The 25,819-nt window shown below is 35.7% G+C and overlaps 1 protein-coding gene across 1 annotated transcript in view; it reads right to left on the bottom strand.

The window, feature by feature from the left end:
* ASXL3 (ASXL transcriptional regulator 3) overlaps positions 1–25,819 on the bottom strand; it is a 148,898-nt gene that overhangs the window by 96,484 nt on the left and 26,595 nt on the right. Inside the window, exons 2-4 of the mRNA XM_063076442.1 lie at positions 18,355–18,463; positions 16,968–17,076; positions 1,181–1,302 (exon numbers count right to left, since the gene is read on the bottom strand). Of these exons, the coding sequence (XP_062932512.1) occupies positions 1,181–1,302; positions 16,968–17,076; positions 18,355–18,463 (340 nt within the window). The remainder of the gene's footprint in view (positions 1–1,180; positions 1,303–16,967; positions 17,077–18,354; positions 18,464–25,819) is intronic.

The raw sequence follows: 25,819 nt of genomic DNA, 5'->3' as shown, positions 1-25,819 counted from the left end.
TGGTTGGATGGTGGTTGTTACAGAAGGATCGAAATGAAACACGCAAGAGGAAAGCAGTTAAGCAAGGGAAAACCACGATTTCAGGGTTAACTATGTGAGCCTTCCGCTTACTAACACCAATTATTAGTATTACCACCATGCAATGGCCCCATCTAACCACAGCATCTCCTCCTTTTCTTCTCTGCACAATTCAGTATTTGCAGGTATGGCAGCAGTAGCTAACGTTTATTATTATGGATCAGACACTCACTGTACCACGTGCCTTCAGTGTATCATTTCAGTTAATTATCAGACCAATCCCTCCTGCAAGGTACTATTATTTTCCACATTTTCTAGAGAAGAAATTTGAGATTCAGTGGAGAGGTAAGTTTGTCCAGAGTCACATGGTGAGTAGCAAGGATTCAGACCAAGGTATGTCAGAGCCCAGAGCACAACCTTTTTTTTTTTTTTTTTTTTTTTTTTTTTTTTTTTTTTGTCGTTTTTTCGTGACCGGCACTCAGCCAGTGAGTGCACCGGCCAGTCCTATATAGGATCCGAACCCGCGGCGGGAGCGTCGCCGCAATGCCAGCGCAGCACTCTACCAAGTGCGCCACGGGCTCGGCCCCAGAGCACAACCTTTTAACCATTATCTCCCACCACCATCTCAGTCAAAGGCCACATGGATCAAGACTGCTTATGTAATGTCACTGGGACAATACTGCAGTTAACTGCCATTCAGCACCACTCAGTGATCAAAATTCCAGATACAAGTAAGCCATGCTTACTATTTTTCTTATTTTTAACTTACTGCATCTCAGTATTGCGTAATAATTTTTTTACACTGACTGTCAGATAAACACAATGAGACCATAAATAGAGATTATCTTCAAAATACGAAATGCATTTATGAACTCAGTAGGTTTACTATAAATCACACACAAAAAAAACTTAAAACAAATTTTTATGTTTCCAAATGCATGTTCCCTCTTTAATTTTACATCAAAGTTCTCAGCTAAGCCTCTCCTAGTTTTTAGCACAGATTAAAATTATTGCACTGAATATTATTGAAAGTGGTTGAATGCAGGATATCTCTATTGCTCTCTGATTGCTAGGTTCTTGGTTATTTTACTTGATTAGCAAAACACCCATTACCTTAAGCAGGCAAAACCAAAGGGCAGAGCACAGACACCGGCTATCTTACCTGTTTAAGAGCCTTTTTGGTGTGTTGCTGAAAGGAAGACACTAGCTTGCTTTGCACTGCTGTGTTCGTCAGGCTTGAATCTCGAGTGGAAGATGCTTCATCAGTTACCTGCTTCGCACAGACTAGAAATGGAGAGAGAGAACGATATTACTAATTTGAATTCCTTTTTTTATATCCACTGTAATTACTCACTTGGAGCTTTTCTCCAATTGTAAATGGATACCGAAAATAAATCAAAATAGCACAGTAAAAAGAAGAGTATCTAGATTTGAAGAGACCATTTAATAACTGTGTGGCCACAGCTCCATTTAACCTCTCTTAAACCTTCGTTTCCTTACCCACTAATTGAGGATAATTTCTATGTCATAGAGTTATTGTATGAACATAAAAAATAGCACAAGATCTGCCTCAAGAGTTGGGAATCAGTAGATACTATCTAAATCTGAATATGGAGATTGGGCAATGCATAGTATTCTGAAGAAACAATCTAAATTATGTAATTGTTTTAAATCTACCCAGTCTCACAGGTATTATGATTTCTCTATTTAACAGCTCCCTCTGTAGAATCTATGACCTACCGGGACATGTTTATCTTCTCCTATGGGCCAAGTCACATGGCACAGAGAAGAAAAATGAAATACAAGATGTTTGCTGTCAGCTGAAGACTACTATTTTCAAGAAATGGTGCTCTCTGTAGATTACAATATATTCTGCCCTTTTACCAGAGTCAGACTTTCCTGTTGCCTATCCGATCAAAGACATTTCTTCTATAAAACTGCTCTTCAGGAGAAGCAATATCTCACTGACATGGGTGACAAAGGAGCCCACAGAGACTTCCTGCTCTGTGAAAGCCAAGGTGGAGCTAGAACGCTTCCTTCAGTCTTTCTCAAACCAAGAGACTAGCTTCAACACTGAAGTGGCTCTGGTAGGAGCACAAATGCAGGCCCTTTTCTGTGTACAACAGGGGACAAGGAGTTATTTGGAAAATCAATGTGAAGAAGGACTATAATTAGCAGTAAAATGGAGGCATATGTTACAGGCAGAAGGCATGAGAAAGTTAAACAGAAGAAACTTGAGAACACATTGTAAAAGCTCAAAACATGACTTAAGGGCAGCAGGGTTAATGTTAATACAAGAAAAAATTCCAAGTAATGGTAACTTGGAATGATTCTGACTTAGGTTTAAAAGGAAAGTGCAGAAGTAAATATCAGTCAAATATGGAAGCATACATACATGCACAGTGCTGCACACACTCAAGTTGCTTTTGAAAGATTCATGTCTACCTTTTCTAGAAATGAACACATGGGTATGAGAGAGAATTTGGGGAAAGTTTTGTTTTAATACAGAAAGTAATCAGGAAGTCAAATGAACAAGTTTGGAAAAACAAAAGTTAGTTATTAATGCCAGGTACTTTCACATACATGATCGCATTTAATCTTTGCAGCTTTCTTGCAAGATGAACAGGGATTAATCTCTTTATTGGAGAGAAAAAATTAGAGCTAAGAAAGGCTAAATAACTTGCCCATGTCACACAGTCAATGAAACAGCAGAGCTGTGGCCAAGGCCAGCCCATGGGTTTTATGCTTAAAATATTTGGCCTCAAAAGTCAAAAACTGATGCAGAAAATTCCATGTCCAAAGAACTAAATTGTAACATGATGTTGGAGATTCTGTAAAAGAAAGTTAATAAGGGTGGGGGGGATGAATTAGTCATTCACTCATGAAAATATTGAGAATTGTGGGTGATAGTGATGGGCCGAGGAAATACTTTGGTTGAAGTAGCAGAAAGATTTGTGGACAGATATAGTGACAGAAGTCCCTGAATTAAAGATCAGGCGGTTTTTTTCTACTTGATACAATATAACATTTTTCCTTAAGACAGTCTACATGCTCTAGTTAAGGAACAGTTTATAAACTGCTTGCATAGACAAAGCTTCCTGGGCTTCTCTCCTTGCAATGATCAACAGATTAATTTGTAACACTGTCCCAAAACTTACTTACCAGGAAATATTAGAAATAACCATCAATTTATAGACTAAAGATAAATCTATACTGTACACTAATTACACAGATGGCCTTTTCAATTTTCTGAAGTCTCTATAAAGTATGACAAACTGGGGAGGTGACAGAAAAGTGGCAGAAAGGATATATGATCCCAAATGAACAAATGACAAATGGATAAGTCCAGCCAAAAGTAAAGTATTCATTAGCAAACATGTTTTATTACTTTCACATTCTTAGTAGCACTTGCTCCCAGAAAATTTAAAACTTAACAATTGCCTAGTAAATGAGGAAAACTAAATGCAGTCCATGGATTTTAGGGAATTTATGGAAAATATGATAATGGTTCTGCAACTGGACATCTAAATTCAAATTTACTACCAATTTGCTTAGGAAATGCTTTCGTTCATAGCCTTTCAAACTTCAACACAGCAGGTACAATAACAACAAATCTGACTCAGGGCACATGCAGTTAGAACCTTTGCTTCCCTCTTGTTTTCTCCTGGCAGTTCACAATCAGCTGTCCTTCCTGAGGCTAACAGCCACCTAGCTCACCATTTGCTGTTCCTCTGTTACCTAGGACACCACTGGATATTGGGATACCTATTTTGACATCAGCATACATGCTCTATATTCTGGTCTAAGTCTGTTATTTCACTGTGTAGACAGGGAGTCACAAACATTTACATATGTTGTTTCCAAACGAAAAATTCTGTTTAATTTAGAGCCCAGAACTTCAGAGGGAAGGTAGGACAATGGAGTTGAAACAGTATTAAGGAATACTATGAAGTTTGTTCTCACAATGATTCCTTTTCCTTTCCCCGACTCTTTTATCCTATTCTCCATTCTACATCCAAGTGAAGCATCGTGAATGTTCCTGTAGTAGGCAGTCATTTCCATCCTTGATCCCTCTTTCTGGAACTTGAAACTGACACTTATTTCTCTGAGTCAAACTACTTTTCCCTAATTATTTACTTCTGATAAAATAATTATTGACCCTTCAAGTAAAATGTAATAGAAAATAAAATGTATAAGTGATCACTCCCTTGGGTTAAAAACAAACTTATTTTTAAGGAAAAAAAAAAATCAAGAAAGAAAAAAATGGGTGGGGCAAACATGTACTTCATCCACAGGGTCCAAGTAGTGTGCCCAAATATATATATATATATTTTTTAAGTACTAACCAATACAGACCTTAACATGGGCATATGGGTTGCTTTATTCATTCTTTTGCCATGAATATGACATGAAGAAGACTGAATCTAAAAACACTCATTCACTGGGCAGTTGGATTGTGCAGGTTTAGGCAGACTCATATTCTGACAAAACTCAAGGTTTTCACTTTTACTTATTCTTGCAGCTTTCTTAATAATAGATATAATAAATAAATAATGAAGGGCTCATTTTAAACAGTTGCCTGAATATTTATCTAAGGGTCTGAGGTTGGCCTCTGAAATACAGCCAAAGAGAAATTAATGTTAAAGACAGGATCAGGGGAAATCCCCCGTATGTAAAATTACAACAGGAGCCAGGAAACTGAAGAATTAGGACAGATGTTCTATCCAATAAATATCAAACACTGACATGCAGCTTAGAAAGTGATATCTTCTTGGCATTCAGGACAGAATGGAAGCTATTTTTTCTAACTGTGCACTGGCATGATCACAAAACTAATACTAGGATTTTGTACCACGAAACCTCATAAGACAGCTGCCCTTTTCATAGGTGGACAAACTGAAGATGAAGAAACAAAAACGAGAAGACCAGTTCTCCCTGGAACTTTTGTCATTCAACATTTTTTTAAAAGGTACAGAAATACTATTTCTGTCTACATTTTGCTTGCCTACCAAAATTAGGCAAGCCAAAAACATAGTTAAAAGCTAATCTATTGGTTTTAATTTGCCTCTCATCTACCTCTACTCTTACACTCCCAAACCCCTCCATTAAAATACTCTATTTACGGCAGCTGACCGGTTAGCTCCGTTGCTTAGAATGCAGTGTTATAACACCAAGCTAAAGGTTCAGATCCCTGTACCAGCCAGCCATCAAAACAAACAAAATCCAACAACAACAACAGATCTCTTGGCTGAAAATACTTTATTTAGAAGGTCTGGGAATAAAGAGAGGTGGAAGATTATAGGTAACCACGAGACAGCCTTGAAGGCCAGAGAAACTGGTGATTGTGTTCCAGCATAAATGTGGATTTCAGTCTCTTTTTCTCAGTGTCTCCAAGTTGTCTCCCTCTCTCTCTCCTTTTTCATTCACATTCAACTTGAAATGCTATTGGACTAGCTTTAAAGTTAAGTGCTGGAGAGGGGACAGGAGTGGCATTTCCTCCTAAGCTAATTACTAATCTGCTGACAGGTGTAAAAGAGGACACCTACAATTCTAACTCTGACCTTTAACCCAAGATACAAAGGAGGGAGAAATCACAACACAAACTTGATCTGCCTCTATTTCTAGTCTCACATCTCAGCCACCTTCCCCGACCCCACCCACACCACTGATCCAACCATCTGAGACACTTCTGTGTTTCCTGACCACATCTACTTGCTGTGTTTGTTGCACTTGCTCTGACTGTCCCTCCTCCAAATACCCTTCCCCATCACTCTGCCTGGCAAACTCATCTTGGCACAAACTCTGAGTAACTTCTCCAAAAACTTCCCTGACTTTCCAGTCCCAGAGCAGACTTGCTCCTCCCTCCCCATGCCTCCTTGAAACTTAGTATGTGAATTTATGGCAGTCCCTGCAATACTGTTGCTTGAGTCTACCTCAGCAGCCACAGGCTCAGAAATTCAGGGGCTTACTTATGTGCAAAGATGGGCACAGAGCAGTAGATCTATAAATGTTTGTTAAACTAAATTTCCAAATTTGATTTGCGTTAAATTTAACTAAAGTATCTACTTTTGAAGTTAACTTTCAGTTACTGTCGTGAACAAGAATTCATGGAAGAGAAGGTCAGCAAAGCTAGTTTTTAATATGAAAAAGTCTACATAAAAATTAAACTTTTTTAAAATCAAAAACCTGCTTAAAAAAATTCTTAAAAATTATCTCAAATTCAATTAGGGAAAATATGAAAGCCAAACTACAGAGCTTCCTATGCAAGTCAGTGAGAAGTCGCATGACCTGCCACTAAATATAGACATATTTCCCTCTGCCATTCTTACTCATTGTGTTATTTTAAGAGGAAAGTCACAGTTTTGTGGTTTTGCATAGAGAAATAAAAATAAATAAAATTTAAAAGTCAAAATTAGAAATAAGAATGCTTACATAAAATGGCAGGAGCTGTGTGGGCACAGAAACACAACACAGACCAGGATCTAGACATTATATAGTCACTGCAGCACATATTTTTGTGCTATTATTTGCTAACTGTTGCACTGCGCCACCCAATAAATAAGAGGTTATGAGGGAACTCATGTTGAAAGGTCTAATAAAGGCAAGGAGGGGAGCTCCCTTTGACCAATTTCATTTCCATCAGTTCTCCCTCCAAATGTTCCCTTTCAATTTTCTGAACAATCATATCATATGCTCTCATATCACGACTATTTTCCATACATGATAGGCTTAATAAAGTCTTTATAAATAAAAAATGTTAATCAGAGAATACATATTATATTAGGGATAACATTGGGGCACACTGTTAGAATTCAGTAAGATTTTCAAGAGGCTTGGGTCTCAGAGGAAGCTTACTTATTTATTAATCATTCATTCAATTGTACAACTTTTATTGAGCACTCTTCTTCATGGCAGCACCTTCTAAACTGCAGGGGGAAAAACAGTGAATAATACCCAAGACCTGATTTTGAGGCTACAAGGTTTTTAAAAATGTTTTTTTCAAACAACGGTGGCATAGAATCATTAATTCCACCTGAGAAAAACTATGCTTATAAAAACTTAGCAGTGATAACTAAATTTTGTTTTTAAAAGATCAATAACAGATAATTAAAAAGTATCCCCAGATGGAAAATAATCAAAAGAATTTAGATTATAATGTGTTTTATGTACAGTACTTACATCTGAAATTGTATATATCAGATATTCTAGATATATTCAGCAACAAAATAAATGCCAAAAATTGTAAAAAAAAAAAAAAAAAAAGACTTGAAGAACAGGGAAACCCATTTGACCCCAATTAAATCTTTCCTGGACTTCATTTCTTTTAGAGAAAAGATAATTTCTTAACCCTTTTTCAATCCAGCCTAAGGAGAGCTGCCTTCTCTAAAGTTATTCCCTGTCCCAAGATAGGTATAGGTATTTAGATGTAAGCAATTTTCCTTGTTGCATTAAAAGAAAACATTCAAAGGATATGAGATGCCAAGAAAAGCCAGCAATTAAATAGAGCACCGCTAGCAATAAAATAACAGAAGAAAGTTTCTTAGGGAAAAACTGCAAAGGAGAAGGAGTCTAAACATTGCAAGTACTGATGCTCTTGATGATATTTAGAACAATAGCATCTATGAATAAAAAAAAACTTTATATAACTGAAAATTTTACTATATTTTATAACCTACTTCATTATCCCAATTAAACCCCTTTCTTATTCAGAAAAGGTTTTCAGAAAAAAGAGCAATATATACCAAGAGTAATGGTCAGTCACATGATAATTATATCAGCAATAATATCAGTAAGAACATGCTCCTGCAAGATGCAATCATACCAGACACCTTAATAATACTGGTGGCTGATATCATATACTGCAAATGACGCTCAACTGTCACAACTTCACTACAATGTTCACAAATCATCATAAACACTTTGGTTTGCACTGGACAGGACACTGAAGCTTCCTGGGTAACTAGGAAGAACATTTTTTACACACTGAAGACATAACTATAGGAATTGCTCCTACAAGTACTCAATTTATCAGCCAGGCCAACTTAATTATACTAATATCTCTGGATATCCACAAAAATACCCCTTCAAACACAGATGAGAAAAAAGGAAATTCAAACCCAAAATAAATATATTTAGTAGGAAAAGCATACCTTACAGGTACCAGCATCAACATCTAACCCCCTCCTACAATAGAACCAATAAATATTTCTCTCTCTGAATGGCGAGAGTAATAACACTATACGCTGCTTATGTGGGGCGAAAAAACATTAGAGACTATTCTTTCACAGTGGCACAACACCTGTGATCGTCCACACTGCATCGGTTTTTGAAACAACTGCACAGAAATAAAGCAGTCGACTTACAAAATGGGAAATAGAAAGAAGTGGACAGGAAGGATATCAGCAAAAGGTTGGCATAGGTCAAGGGTATGTGTTTCACTCATAGGTGTCATTACTAACTACTTTGTACTTCAACATATAAAATATCAACTCGAGTGTACAATAAAGAGGAGTTAGGTAAGGTATCCGTGTGGCTAACTGTTAGAGAAATCATTACACACTGTCACTTTAAAAACAAAAGAAAGAATGAATTATCTGGCATCAATGAAAAAGTAATTTTTTAAAAAGCCTGGGTGAGTTACAACAAAAAATAAATAAATCAAACAGAAAATTGGCTAGTTAAGATGAATAACTGGGGGAATACCTTTAATTCTATTTTTATTTGAGAAGGAGTTTATTTTGATTATGAGATCATACTCTCATTCCAATCGTTATCTCTATATTATGAAATATTTCGCTCATAATACAAGAGGGGAAATACACTTAAATGGGTTACTTCATCTGCACTTAAAAAAAAAAAAAACTTTTTTCCCTTTGACTCTGAGCTGTTAAAACTGACCAAAATCCATTCACACAATAATAAAGTTCACAGTTCATGGGGAAATATGAGTATGTAAAAAAAAGAGGTCCCTAGTGGATAAAGGAAATGGAAAATAGCATCTATATATTTGAAAGAGTTGGGATAAGTCATTTGGAGAAGATGAAGGGGATGGATCTAGATGATGACCAGCTGTTCTCTATCATCACAAAAGGAAAAGGAGAAAATTAGTTTAATTAAAGCACAAAATATTTTTCACTATATAGCTTATGAAAACACAGAGAGACAAATATAAATTAGACTGAGATTTCTATCCCTCTAGATATCTGCTATTAGAATAACGTCTAATTGAATTGACTAGTTTAAGTAAAATGCTGGCATGAGAGAGGATTCTGGGCTGTATGAGCTTTGGAAGTTCATTTCTCATGAACTGTGAAATCTGTGGGCTGGGATGAAAGAAGAGAGAATGAGAAAGAGTGGGCAGATGAAGTTTTATATCCTGCCAATGGTCATTTCTTACTATGAAGAGTATTCTTTTTCCTCTGTATTTTCCTCCATGTATAGCTAAAACGACATAGTTTTCACATACTTAAGTTTCTCTAGGCCACCAATGTAGAGCAGGTGTCTCCACGAGCTAACAAGGTTGTTGACTAAAAGAGATGTTGGATGAAAGACAAATTAGCTTAACCCAAGAAAATCAGGGGACCTGGTACAGACATAAGGAATTTCTTTCCCTCACCTGTAAGTTTCTTAGGAATGGCTGCCAGGTAAAAATGAATCATGCTGTCTCATCTTCCGCGATGAACTGTCTGAAGCCTATCAGCACTTGCCGATACCCCCACCCTCCTCAACACAAAGATGCAGAGACACACACCATCCTATGTAAAATCACACACGAGCATTCACAGGCAAGCTACTGAAACACCGCTAGCAAGGTTTCAAGCAAGACCAGGAATACCATGAGGAAAGAGACACCAGGTAGGCAGGCAACATCTTCAAAAGTCACTCAGAACATTCTCTTCACAACTCCACTGTAGCCTTCATTTTCCTTCCCCTACCCTGTATAAAATTGTCCAAAAAACTGTCAGTGTGACTACTCCCTTAGGGTGACTACATCGTTGTTAATACACTCCTTTCTCCACGAAGCTCTGTATATAACTGACGTCTCAATCGAGACCCTATCCATACACTTCAGGCCACCTTACAGTACTTTTCACTTTTGATAAAAGATCCCTCAAACTGTGGCCTCTGAGCCAATGAAAACAAAGAGTGAGCTGAATAATGTTTCATTAAGTTAACACAACTCTGCCAAGAATCACACAATCAGAAACCCACTTATAAAACTGGCCATAAAGAGTAATGAAAAAGGACCATATAACATTCTTCAAATGCTGGAATCATTATTTACCCTGTGATCTAAGGTCTAAAACACAGGATACATGTTCTCTCTCTCTTTTTTTCCTAAACAGAGACTTTGAAAATACTAATTCCCTTGCTAGGGTGCTGCTTCCTCCCTGAAAGCCATTAGGGTTAATAGCAAGCAGAACCTTTTTTGATCTCTGCAGATGAAAATTGTACATTCTCTGGTTTCCTCATTTTAAAAAACAAGTAGGATGGTTGCTGTTGATTTTAAACATGAAATATATTAGGGCCACAAAAAGAGAAACTCATTTTTTTCTTGTGAATAACAATTTATAAATAGAGGATGAAGAGGTTAAAGACTGTCTACTGATGGTATTATTTCATATAAAATATGTATGGGTTCTGCAGACCAGCCACACATTGTAAGTCAACTTAATATGTGTGAGGAAACTCATGATATACCAATGTATTATGTTCAGAAAACAACTCAGACACAAACATACCCATAAATCTCTGACTAAAAGAGACCATAAAATTCATAATATTTTCTTTGGGTGACATAGATCTATACTTATATAGGCATAAATGGTCATGGATTGTCAACACAGATATATCAAGTGATTTGCCTAAATTACTCTTCGATCTCTAGAGCTCAGCTTGTAAAATTTGAACAGTTTACTTTCTCACATCTATAAGTCTAATTCTTATTAACTTGAGAAACTGTTCAGAAGTCAAAGAAATATATGCATAACCATAATTCTTTCTGTCTTGTAAATTCTACAATCAATAATATACCAATTTCCCACATTGTAAAATATTTCAACAAAACTCTAAAACAAAATATCTTGGCAAAGCATCTTTCATTTTAAAAGAATCTGTTTCCCTGACCAATTAATTGACTCCAAGAAGAGGACTAAAGCATTACTATCATTGTCTTAACTCTACCTCAAGACTCAAGGGTTAATGACTGAAATCAAGCTGCTAAGATTCCTTTCTTATCGATTTTTGCAAAATGCTTTCTTCTCAAATATTTCTCTGCTTACCCCCCCCCCCACCACCCAATGGTGCAGCAAATGTCAGTTAATCTTTATTAATTTGAAATAATTCTATGGTGGCAGAGGCTTATTCTTTCAATTGCATCAAGGGTATCTTACCAATTGAAGGTTATTATTCACCTCAATACTTCCTACTCTTTCATCCCAAAGGAGGAACAGGAGAAGGGGAGGGGAATAAAAATAGAAAAACAGATGGTGGGCCCCTCCCGTCTCCCTCCCTATTTTTCTTCCCCCTTCCCCCCACGGCTCCCTCACACACACAATCACACATGTTCCCCACCTTCTCTCTCTGATCAGATTTTCAAAGTGTATTTTTACAGCTGTAAGAAGTGTGGAAAGTATATCCATCTTAACTTCTGGTTCAAATATGTATTAGAAACACAGCAAGCAAGGAAATCACCTAAAGCAGTTCAGTTACTTGAAATTATTACTGATCTGTATGAAATTATGCCAGTATCCCACTCCTTCATTTGGGTAAATCAGGGTTTCCTCTTAGCCCAAGTCTCAAGTTATAATCAGAATGGATTTGTATTAATATTGAAAAAGCAAACTGCATCCATGACCACTGGCTAAAAAGTGCTCCCTGTGGTTCCACGCAGAGTATTACAGTGGTTAGAGCCCGGCCTTGCAATTTGGATAAGACTTTTAACCTGTTTGTTTCCTCACTGGTAGAAATAAATAAAATAATAGAGCCTATAGATACTGCCTACCTCACAGGGATCTTGTGAAGATTAAACAATAATACGTGCAAACAGTTTACAAAAGCTGGACATTGTAACATTGTAAGCACTCAATAGATTTTCAAAATCTAGGTTTCAAAATGTATCCTGAGACTAGATTAATGGGCTATACACAGAGGTATACGGTACTTGCATGGATAGGAAATATGTTTATCCTACAAGAAGCAATTGTGGTTTGCAATAAGATGCAAAAGTGGGCAAGTCAAGGAATACTCAAGGAAATAAGCTATTTACTATTTATTCAGTAATTCCCCAAAGCAATTTCCCTAATGCAACTTCAAAGGAGAGCCAGGAAATCTAATTTTGGTCACATTAGTTGGGTATGTGTGGGAATGTGTTATTTTGTGAAGTACCTATTCCCATTTCAAATTAGGGGAGTTTGCTTTGGTTTAATTACTGGCTGAGTATTCTCACTCTATCTCCCACCCTCTCCCAACTACTAATATCTTCCCTCTGTTCCTCTGGAATTTAGGATTAGTCATTAGCAAAGCCTCCTGCAACCTCCATCTTTTCTCTGAAAACTCCCTTCACATCTTGATCTATAAAAGCTGGCCCTCTCCTATGGACATTGCTTCCCCTGGAATGCTCTCAGGTGGTCACTGTTTGCTTTCCGGCACATCTTGTACCACTGGGCCTGGGAATGCGAGAGCTGACCTATATTCTAGTCACTGTTCCTTCCAGACCATCTTCCCTCCCTGTTCCTCAGATGCCTCCAGCACTGTATCTCATGTCATCAGACTATACTAACAACTACTCCTCCTTACTACACTTCTCTGCCAACCCCTGGGTTACCCTGCTTCATTTTCTGAAGACTGTAGCTCCTGAATGTCACACCTTGTCAATGTTAGTTCTATCATAATTGTCTGTTTGAATATCCATGCAGATGATTCTCTAATATCTTATGCCAGGGCCACCACCAACCTATACATCATCTTTGTGCAGATAAGAAAAAGCACCCTTTCCTCCAGGCATCCCCAGCCCGTGGCACCAGCCTGAGCAAATGGAGGAGTGCTGTATTTCAGCCACTGATGGCCCCCCGCCAGGCCACTCTGAAGAGTGCACAGTGCCTCATCATTCATGACAGCCTTGAACTTAGCCCCCTTCTTCCTCTCCTCTCAGTCATGCATTCCATCCTATTACCCTAAACTCAACTGCACGCATTCCATGTTCCCATCACCTACGCCTCTGCAACAGCAAATCAAACAATCCTTCCATCCCGATGAGACGCCTCCTTCACAACGTCCCTCACACAGCCGTGTCGTCACTCACTTCCACGTTCCACTTGAATTCTACACACATTCACCTCAACTACTCTGTTTCATCTGCCCTCAGCTCCTTTGCCCCTCTCTTACTTCATCATTCACGTTTGGCCAAGCCCCAACTCTACTGCACTCGAACTGTGTACCTCTGCACACGTACAGTGGTCCTGAACGTGACTAAAGAAAAACGTACAACAATGCTGGCTGGTCTCACGTTAAATTCAGGATAAGTAACCTTAAGAGTGTCCTTAATGCTGTCATATTTTCTTAGACAAACATTTTCTACCTTCTTCTTAAATGTATAAAACTACCTCCCTTATTCCTCACCATCCCTGACGAACTTGTTTGCTACTTCCTGGAGGAAAATGAAGCAATAAGAAGCACACTTCCACGAGCCCTTGCACAAGTCCTTGCTCGCTACCAAAATGCCCTGACTTTTCCTCCTGCTTCCTCTAGAGCACCTGTCTACACCCCTTGCTAAGACCAACCTCTTCGTCTGATGAACAGTCCTATCCCCTCTCCTCTAATCAAGCAGAAGACAGCAGAAACCTCACTCCTCCCACATTATCCACTTCTCCTTTTCAGCTGGAACTATCCCATCAGATAAGAATTAATCTAATATTTATTTATTATTTTAAATAAAATGTTCTCTTGATTCTCAGGAACACCTTCTTCACTTGGTTTCCAGGACAGAAAACATGTTCTCCTTCCATTTATCCACAGTCTCATTTGCTGTTTCCTACAATCTCTCCAGCCTCTTAAAATCCAAGTACCCCCAAACTCAGAGACTTTGGGCCTCTCCTTTTTTCTATTTACCTTCAGTTCCTTAGTGATCTCATCCCACTTCATGTCTTCAAATACCATGTATATACTGACCACTTCCAAATGTATACCACCAGCAAGATCTTTCTCATGAATTTCAGACAGATAAGTTCAACTACTTAACATATCCGCCTGGATGTTACAAAGGAACCTCCTCCTCCATATGTCCAAAACTGAGCTCCTCATAAACAAGCCGCCTGCACCAAACTGCTGCTCTTGCTGATTCTTCCATCTAAGCTAAAGACAATGCTATTCTTCTACTTGTTCACACAATCTTTGGAGTCATCCCCTGCTCCTTTCTTAATCCACATCCACATTGATGTCAGCAGCTCCTGTTGGATCTACCCACAAATATATCCAGATTCCAATCTCTTTTCATCATATTCACTGCTACTCCTGTCATTCAAATCACCTCTTCTCTGGATTATGGCAATAGCTTTCGAACTGGCCTCCCTATTTTTGTCCTTGTTCCTGTATTTCTCTTGTACCTAGTGATTCTGCTAAAATTTAAGTGAAATCATTCTCTCTCTAGCACAAAACCCTACAATGGTTTAATCAAAACAAAAATCCAGTATTAAGGCACTATATAATCTGGCCCCCATAACTTATCTGCCTTTGTATCTTATCATACTCTCTCTATTCACTCTGGCTTCCCGGCCACATTGATCTCTTACTGTTTCTGGAACTTTCCAGGCACTCTCCTACCTCAAGGCCTTTGTAATTGTTTCCTCTACCTAAAACTCTCTCCCCTTTAATACCTCACAACCCTAGGTCTTTTCTCAAATGATCTCCTCTCCCCCATTCTTCTCTCTTGTTTATTTTGCCCCTATCACTTGTCACCACAGAATAAGCTGTAAATTTTCCATATTTATCTTGCTTATTGTCTGTCTCTCAAAGAACATAAGCTCCATGAGAGATTTGTTTTTTTTTTTCTACTGCTGTAACTGCAATGCCGAGAATAGAACTAGGCACATAGTAGAAGCTCAATATATGTTTAGAGAGAGTCCATCAGTGCTCATGCCACAATAGGAATGACCACAATAACATTCTCCTTCTTCTCCCTGAAAGAGAAGAGTGAACCATTCACCAGCCATTCTAGAAAGCCAGAAATTGCTGTGGATCTCTGTTTTGTCCTCTCTCTAACCACAACCACAAGGACCTGCCAAGGTTTACAACATTAGCACAACAATATGTGTGTGGTGGGGGGGGATATTTGACAAGTAGGGAGGGAGGTTTTCAAAAGCTGTAGGATAGGGATATCAAGTCAAATAAAAGTTGGTAAAAAACAGTCTATAAAGCAGTCTGAAGCCATTTTACTAGGAGGAGCATCTGTGCTTCTTACATTAAATTCACAACCTCTGCTGCAGATCAGACAGTAACTAAGGCAGCATCAGTCTTACGGGGCCTATCAGAAAACACACTCTTTAGAAAAAGAGCAGAAGTGTTCAGTCAGACTGCAGAGAGCATCCCATGGGATTTCTATAGCCATTAATAAAATGAATGGTTTTGGGTTATTACTGAAATACAATATTTCTGCAAGGGATCTTTAAGGTTTGTTTGTTTGAGATAATTTACTGGTTCCTATGAATCCACTGACAGAGACTAATTACACAGTCTTCCTCCCAAATCAAAAGCTGGGTGCATTTGTGGGACCAGTGGGACAGGAAAAAAGTGCAGCAGCTTCTGTGGGATGATTTGCCAAAATTACAGTACAGAATTACGTACACCAACAGAAACAAAATAAAGTCTTGAGAAACATAAAAATGAATGAACATGAACAGAATTCAGAGGTAGAAAACGTCCCCTTAGAATCCTAGTAGGGTCACTCACTTTTCAAAAGTGTTTAGCAAGAAAATATCTTATTTAGCCCTGTTTCACTGTGAGGAATGATAACACTAAGCTTAATTTATAAAGAACAAACCAAGGAACAAAGCTATGACTTTACAAAACTATTTATCACGATCAGGAAAATCAGCACAATCACAAATAAAACACTGGCATTCTCAGTCCTGCTATAAGAATAAAACCACTAGATACTGCCAGTAACTCTCTCACCTTACAGCAGAAATACATTAAAACTGGTAACACTCAAAAAAATTATTCAGGGAAATATATATTGTCTAAAACAAAAAAAAATAGCAAAGAACTGTATACTTTTCTTAGTGTGCTAGCCTTTTTGAATCAAAAGTGTTTGATGATAAATTTTTGTTAAGTGGTAAAAACGGAGAAGAAAATTGTATCTTTTATTAAATTTTATTTTATCAATATACAATGTAGTTGATTTTCATGTCCCTTTACCAATTACTCCCTTCCCACAGCCCCACTCCCACCCACCAACATCATATCTGTTCACTTGTCTTAATGAGTTCAAGGAATTGTGATTTTTGTGTCTTCTTCCCCACCCCACCCCCATTTGTTTGTGTATTTATTTATTTATTTTTAGCTCCCACAAATAAGTGAGAACATGTGGTATTTTTCTTTCTGTGCCTGACTTATTTCACTTAACTGCTGGGCATATACCCACAGGAATGGAAATCATCATGTCAAAGGGATACCTGCACTCCCATATTGCAGCTCTATTTACAATAGCCAAGAATTGGAAACAGCCCAAATGTCCATCATCAGATGAGTGGATACAGAAACTGTGGTGTATCTATGCAATGGAATTCTACTCTGCTATAAAAAAGAATGAAATACTACCATTTGCAGCAACATGGATGGACTTAGAAGAAAATTGTATCTTTAATGATGGAGAATTCAATTAGTGAATTATAAGAATTCTATATAACTTTTAAGAGAACAAGGCTTTATATTTTGATATTGGTCACACTCACCTCCATTTTCCTCTCCATTGGCATTTGCCTCGGCCATTTCTGTACCATCCAATTCAGATTCACAAACTATATCCAATGTGCCATCCGCTGGGCATGACGACTCCTCTTTCTATATTATTTTCAAAAATGATGATTTATGGAAATATGTTAGCAACTGAAAACATTCAAAACACCTTTAGAATCCTAAAGTACTATCACAGTTATTTGTGAATTGGAATTGCAATACTGATTTTACTTTTTAATATAAGATCACTTCTTGAGGAAAAAAAACAAACAAAAAACAACCTGGGAAAAGCCCATTGCCATTATTGATTTGTATGATATCACCTTTTAAAATCTATACCAAAGAAAAAAAAAGTCTCGTTTTGACATGTTGTTTCCATTTTTTTTTTCAATTCTACATTCTTCTTCCTGTAAAGAAATGGCTTAACAACTCAGAATTTTAATCAATAAATTAAACACCCAAGTAGCTAGGAAAAAGCAACTGAAAAAACACAAGCCTTTTTATTAACCTGTGTTATTTTCTGAAACACACGCAGTGACAAGAGCCTGAGCTTAAATTTGTGCTTTGCTAGGGATAACTTTTGGCATTTAAAAAATATATTCTCAAAGGAAATTAATTAACTTTAAATATAATCCATCACTATTGCAGTGATTTATTTATACTTTATAAGAAATAATACATTGAATTTACTTGTTCCAAGTTACACAACCATTTGTAGAGCATATGCCTTTGTCCTCTGGAATTTTGAATTTTAGATGGCATTTCCCATTCTAAATGTAAAAGGGAATTCCAATACAGTAATTCCACTAAAATAATTAAGTGTCAGTTAACTCAAGCTATTTTTAAATTTGTTTTTCTCACATACCAAGTATCATTATTAGTAAAACTTCCTTGAGATCACTGTTTGTTTTATAATTGAATACTTGATTGAAATCAGTACACTTTCAAGCAGAATGAATACGTATCTTATTTTTATAAAAGACAGAAAGGCACACAGGTATGAAGCCAGTATATCAGCTGATGGTCATTAAGTCAAAGAGTTTATGGCAACTGTGATTATCTTAAAGTCCTGGCTGATGATCCATGACATTCTTCCCCATAAATTTTAAAGATTCAAGAATTTTAAGGAAGCCACAACTATTTTCCATTACCATATGTTATGGAGTGAAACCACAGATATGCTTTTCTTAAAGAAAAATGTCATTGTTTATTCTTAATATAAAAAAAATCATTTTTAAGACATCTGAAAACATTTAAAAGGCACAGGGGTCATTCTACTACCCTTCACCCAAATCTAATTTTGTTTACCTTCACATGTCTGAAAAAATGCATAATACATAGCAATAATTTAACAGACATAATATGCAGAACAATCCAACTTACTTTGAGAGCATAGAGGCCTGACTTTCCAGGGATTTTGAAGAATGTTCCATCCCCTATTCGAGTGTTAGTGTGAAGCATTGCATTCAGACAGGCTAATGGAGAGGTTCCACTAGAAAATAAAAGTGCGCAAAAATGAAGCAATGCGAGGTGCAGCTTCTGTGGAAAACTGTTCTCTGAGTATCAAAAAAAGGCCTTCTTGTATGCCTTTTTAAAATATCCTCCCAACCCGAAAACATCTACATTACAATAACGGGTCAGTCCAGTTTCCCCAAAGTTAATCAGATGCATCTGTCTTATAGGCTTCAGGCAAAAAGTCTCCTGATCTGAAATTACATTTTTATTCATAAAGCAACCAATACTATATTTTAAAGAAACCAAAGCCCAAACATTTACATGGTGTTATTTTACAAATAACGTCATGAAGCCTCAGTTTTTTAAATATTACAGACAACTTGATGGTTGCACTTGAATGATCAAAAAAAAAAAAAAAAAAAAAAAAAACCCCAAGTTCAAGGGCAGCTCCATCCCATAGGTTGAAAAGCAACAAAAGAATAATAAGAAACCAAGGAGAAACTGATTTAAAATTATAAGTATTTAAGTTAGTCACAGGACTGCATTTCTCACATGGAAAAAAAAGAATGAATATCTTTGTATAAATCTCTGATATAGTTTCCACAATGATATCTTTTTTTTCCGTTAGATATGTCAAATAAGTATGTGTTTGGGAATTCTGCGTAGCAATAAACATATTCTGCAGTAAAGATGCAAGTGACTGAATTATGAAATTTTCTTTAAAGAAATCAATAGCATTAAATTAATGATTTGAATATCAAAGCACATGTTTACAAACATTATTGGACAGTATTTATACATTTGGAAAGATGTTTATGAAATGTATAAAATGTGTGTGTGTGTGTGTGTGTGTGTGTGTGTGTGTGTGTGTGTGTGTGTGTGTGTGTGTGTACACACACTTCCTGGGGTAGATTTTAGTGTTTTCAAAAAACATTTTCTGTGTTTTGCTTGCAAATTAATATTTTTACAAGCTACAGTTTAGAGCTACAATAGTTTAATTATGTTTCCATATATATTTTACTACCTAATAATACTAAAAGAGCAATATTTGGCCAAACCAATTTTGATTAGAAGCCGTTCTTCCACCCCACATGCCTCTTAGGAGTTATGGGTACTTAATCCAAAATATTCTGGGCCAAGAAGGCTGTTAAAATATAAAGCTTTCAAACTTTAAATTTCTGGAACAAAAATATAATTTTATGTTACTAAATTAAAAGTTTTCTAAAAACCAGTATTAGCACATCTCTTACTTACTATGAAAACTCACTAGTAAAATGAAAAAGTCAAGTTTGCTGAGTTGCCAGAACACACTTCAAAGCAAGACAGCATATATATGCATCATTGTCATAAAGGTTTATAAGTATTATAATAATACAAATATTCTTTATTATTTTAGGAAGCAGTTTCTCTGTGCCAATACATAAATATGATTCCATTGGGTTTGACGGGAAACAAGGGATTTAATATAAATTTGGTCATAGAACAATGCAGCTGTAACACTGAAGTACACATGGTAATAATGCTGTGTGCTTATGTAATATCTTTCCTCATGAAGCTCCTACAAGCTAACAGACTTCATTTCATTCTTTTCCCTCACAAAGGACTTTTGCTGCATATTGTAAGCCCAGGCATATCTATAAAATAAAATATATTCATCTCCCCAGAAATGTTTCTCCATGAATAAATTCCAGATAAATAATGCGATGCATGTTATACTGAACACTGTAAAATATATATTTTTACATTATATTCTTCATACAAAAGCACAGAAAATTTGAAGCTGGGAATGGTTATGCCAGATTTTTGGAGCTTTAATTTAGTGGAACTGTCAGAAATACACACTTTCCATAGGGATTTGGCAAGAAGATGTTAACAGGGCAAGTAAAATAGAATTCAATACATACATAAAAATGATACAATGTAGACTTTAAAAATATAACTTCATAAAATTGTCCACCTAATGTGAAACCTCACAATACTCTTCTTGATCTTGATTCCTAAGGTCCTAATACACACAATTCCAAAAACTCAGATTTAGAATATTAAAAAATAATACAGATTTAAAGGCAACTAAGAAATACTGTACAAATATAACACCACTATAATTTACATTTTCTAAGGTACAATAAACTAAAGATAATTGTAGAAGATAAATTGACCATTAAATAGCAGTTTAATGCTATGCTTGCTGCAAATATATGTGATAAGGACCCAGTTTCACATAAATAATAAGCTCTACAGAGCATGAATATAGTACTAAATTACACTGTTTATTAATTCGATGAACTCAAGATTTACTACAGAAAAATATGTAATTCACAATCACATGGCAATATGTCTCCAAAAGTCTCAATGACTATGTAATTTACCCAAATCTTTCACAAGACAGACCTATGAAAAGATTTTTTTTATTTCAAAACTGTACAATATTTGCACTTAAGAAGAATTATAAAATATTTTGCAATCAAATACAAATTTTACAACTCAAATCACTCACTGACTAGTCACTTAGTTTTGAGCATCTCACTTGCATTTCTTTATGGGGAAAAACACCCTATTTATTCTGGTTCATTTTACTTAAAAACAATAAAAAAACTAGCATCAAGAGTTAAATACTTAAAGGTAACTGATTCATCCAATGCAAAATGTACATAGGAAAATGTATTTTAAAAATCTTTTATACAATTTACTTATTGCTATTATTCACGTCATTTCAATAAAGTCTAGAAAACTTGGACTGCTTTTCCTAAAGAAATGTATGCCCTAATTAACTGCTATTAGAAAGAATAAATAAAAGTCTTACTTACATAACTTTACTTCTATATTCAGAAAAAAAAGAATTAGCAAGTTCTCTCTCTATATATTTAAAACAATGATTAACTGTGATTATGAAAAAAGATCAGGCAAATATGCTTTAAAAGTCTGTGTTCTTGGCATGAACTCATGTAACATTTATCTTTAATTTATCCAAAAAGTTTTCTTCACAGTTAATGCTAAGGTTAATCACATTGGTCAGATTTAAAAGTTAAAAATTCAATAACAGAATATGTATAATGGAGTAATAAAACAATCAATGTTTTAACAAAAAAATCTCTGAAATTTCAAAAGTTACTTACTTTCTAACAAGATGAATTGCAAGAATCACGATATCCCGATTTGTATATGGAAAACAAAGAAAAAGGAAGGAAGAAAAGAAAGTTAGTTTTCCAACTTAAAAGGCAATTCTGCATCTTACCATTTCAATAAATAGGACAAGGTACAGGAAACACACCAAAGTCTTAGATTTGGCCGCCTATGGGGAGGTCGGGAAGAAAGAACTGGCGCACTGGGGTAAAAGGTGACTTTGACATTCTTCCCTAATACTTCTATGATGTTTTCATTTTGTTCATAATGTACATGTATTTCCATATTATAAATATCATTAGAAATAAACAAGCAGGACAATATTTGCCCCCAATTCTAAATGGGCCTTTCCCTATACACCTGCCAGAGTAGACATACAGCTTATTCTACTTGTTTGTTTTCCCCCTAGACTGTAGGGTTGTGGAACCCTTCTGGTTTGTTTTCATTTCCCACAACCCCTGAAGCAGAACAGGGGTGGAATTTCGAAGCAGGGGAGCAGGCATAATTTAAACTGTCTAGACATCAAAGAACCCCCAGAGACACTTTGCAGAGCCCCGGTGCTGTGTGAAATACAGAAAAAACATTGCTTTATATTATCAAATTGCTAATGGAACACATAAAATCTTACCAATAGTGAATACTTAGTGAAGGGAATGAATAGCCTATTTAAATAATTTTTAAAAACAGGAAGAATACCTGGGAAATGCAATCGAAAGACTATTTGTAGACATGACAAAGAAAATATCATAATCATCAGCTTTCTTTATATGAAAAATAATATTGCTTTGCAACACAATATTTAAGTAATCCAAATCTTAAAATTCTGTATTATATTAGTGTATCTCTTACTTAATAAAAATTTTAGATGGAAGCTATTTCCTGCAAACATTTTTAAATCTCATTTTTCAAATATGGGATAACAAAAAATTAAGCATGTACAACCTAAGTCTACAAATTCAATAAATTAAACAAGCAATTATTAAGCACCATTATTAGACAGTTACTGTACTGCCATTAATATAAATTAATATAAAAAATTATATGTTCACTCTCCTTTCAAAAAAAGAATTTATAATAGCTTCTTTCAAGTATTTCCAGTGCTAGCTTTGAAAATATATCTTAATTACAAAGGATATATTTTTAAGAGTAAATGATGTGGGCCTCTGGAGTGCAGGCAGTATTTGAGTTCTTAATACAGGATCTTTGTATTCACTTTGTGAAAATTAAATTGTTTATACTTAGAATTTTTGCACTTAACTCTATATATGTTACACTTCACACAAAATTGTCTTTAAAACATTAAAAAATGAATAATGTATTATTGGATTGATATATCTACTTATTTATATATTTAATGGGCATGTCCCTACTAGAGGAGAAAAAATTATTTTTATCAGTGAATAAGGATGACTCCTAAGCACACATAGAACACAGTATACATCAGTTGATAAATCAGCAACCTAAATGATTAAAAAATGTCCTAGAAAATCAAGTCCAAACTAACTTCTCACTCTTGAGAAATATAACTGCTAGTAAGAAACTTTCTAAAATGAGTGAACATAAAACCTTAAAAACTAGAGTCCTTTATACATGTTATCTGAATTATGTATGTTATATATGTACGTCATTCTATATGTTATCTGAAGAAAATGCGCACCAAAAATGACCAACAGTAACTCTGAAATTTGATTTTGAAGAACAGTGTCCCAAACGCCAAAGTCCCTCTAAGAAAATTACAAATGAAAGTTTTTAAAGAGCACCGACATATGAGGAGTAACAAAGATTAGAGTGTAGAAAAATATAAAAATAAATTGGAACAACCCACCGACTCAAATAAGAGATGGGTCATATTTAAACAGAAGATATTTTGTGAAATTTCTGTGTAAAGATATCTAAATGATTTTCAATATTCAACATGTCTCTAAGGTACAGTTAGAAATGTAGTCTTGGTACTCTTTCATCAGGTGGGGGATATTGAGGCAAGAAACAATTATCAAATACCATATGTTGTGCAATTTAATTATTAAATTTAGAGAAAGAATTCCATTTTCCAAAATTCAATGTGTATCTCTGATTGCTTGGACAATATAAGAAGATATTCTTCTTAGGTTATAAACAGACACTTGAACTTAGACCTTTCGTATCCTTTACAGAGATTACCAAACTACCACTAGATAGACCATAGTAATTCATACAGCCATACTCAGTAAATTAACCGAGTGCTTTAGGAGACAAGAATTTTAAAAACATTAATACAAGGACAAAAGTTTGTTTAGTACTATTTTAAAATAAACTCTCTAAGGAAATTAATAACCTTATAGAAGTATAAATCAAAGCATATAATCTATTTTATAATTTTTAAAGACCTTCAACAAAAATAGGAGGTGAGGTGGTTATCTTTGATTGTAACCACCAGTAAGGAGCATGCCATGTACTGGCAATTGTTGCATGCCATGGCATGCCACGTTACCACCGCTGCACTACAGAAGGCAGTAGAGGACAGTGAATAAGACTGTGGGCCCTGGCACCAGTTACCGTGAGTTCAACTGAGTCTGGACCGTTGACCAGCTGCATCACTTAGGTCTTAGCCTTTCTAGGTGTCAGGTTCCTCAACTACAAAATGTGGATAATAAAAGTCACTATGTCATAGAGGACTATTCTGAAGATTAAATGAGTTAAAATATGTAAAGCATTTAGAACTGTGTCTGGCATGTTGTACGTGTTCAAAAATTGTGAGCTATTATATTTTATAAATACTACCGCTACTAGTCAAAGCAACAAACACCTAGAGGTACAGAGAACGATAAATGTTAAGAAATTAATATTTCATAGCTATTTAAATAATTGGGTCAAGTAAGATTTTGTTTAACTTCTAATTTCATTTTCATCTCATTATCAAAAATAAGTGAAAGGCTGGCCAGTTAGCTCGGTTGGTTAGAGCACAGTGTCACCGGCCAGCCACCAAAAAATAAATAAATAAAAATTTAAAAAATAAAAAACTAGTGAAGACATGAGTACTGTGCTAGTCCATAGTCTTCCTCGTGTGAATAATATTGAAAATAAGACCTAACATATTCAGTAAGGGTACAGTGAGAAGAATGATAGCAACACATATCTATTATTATAGTTACTACTTACTGAGCATCTACAATGTGCCTGGGCTTTCACAACTGTTATGTACACTCCTTACAGTCACCATAAAATGTAAGAAGGAGTCCTAGTTTTATAGATGTGATGGAGGCTCCAGAGAATCTTACTGAAGTCAAATAATAACTAAGCGATATAGAGATGAAATCCAAATTCTAATCTGATTCCAAAGCCCATGCTATTTCCAACCATCCTACATTCTCTCTTCATAGATTTGCCTCCTCCATGTAATCTAACATAAATACTAAAAAATATTTAGCACATTAAGGAAAAACACAAAGAAAAGCCAGATGCTGCTAAATGGTAAGGTGGTTGGTTCCATCTTCACTAGACATTGTATACAGCAATGACTTCCACAGAGTAGATTCCAAACATTATAAATAATTATGCTGCAGAAGATGACATTGTTGGTTATCTTTCCCAGGTAATGCTGCCCATGAAAACTAAGGAATAAAGAACTTTGAGAAAACATGTAGAGAATTCAGACCTATTATTTAGACACCTTTTTGTAGAACTGGACCATTAAAGAAAGACACAATCCATTCACTGAGCAAACATTTATCGAGCACACAATATATGGCAAGCTAATCTTGAAATGAATTTGCGCTCTGACAGTGCTTTGCACATAATAGAAATGTAGGCTGAGCTGAACTGAATTTTCTGATTACATATGGAATGACAGGGGATTCAGGAGAAAGGCAGCCTTGAGGCATGTTACAAATAAGAGGAAAACTATTTGGAATTTAAATGCTATCCTTAGTTTAGTTTAAGGAGATGTCTGAGATGTGATCATGTGTGGATATTTTATGTCACCAACTTCAATGCAGAAGCAGTCAACACATGGACATAGGTGACGTTTAAGGACTTCATACCATTTTCCTGACCCTTGAAAGCTCAAAAAGGATGTTTCCAATTAGATCAAACTATATAACTTCCTAAATAAAATAGTGAATTTCATATTATAAAAATAGAAGACATTGTAATTATGTCTGGAATGATAAATTAGTTTCATATGAAAATGTAACTTTCTATATTCTATTTGTACTATTCATACTCTCCCTTCATGTCAGCAATGGTTAATACAAGCACTGTACCACTTCCAAAACCTGTTCTATGGAATGTT

Source organism: Cynocephalus volans, chromosome 13 (assembly GCF_027409185.1).
Source record: "Cynocephalus volans isolate mCynVol1 chromosome 13, mCynVol1.pri, whole genome shotgun sequence".
In the NCBI taxonomy this organism is placed as follows: Eukaryota; Metazoa; Chordata; class Mammalia; order Dermoptera; family Cynocephalidae; genus Cynocephalus; species Cynocephalus volans.
This window is presented reverse-complemented; position numbering and strand designations above follow the sequence as displayed.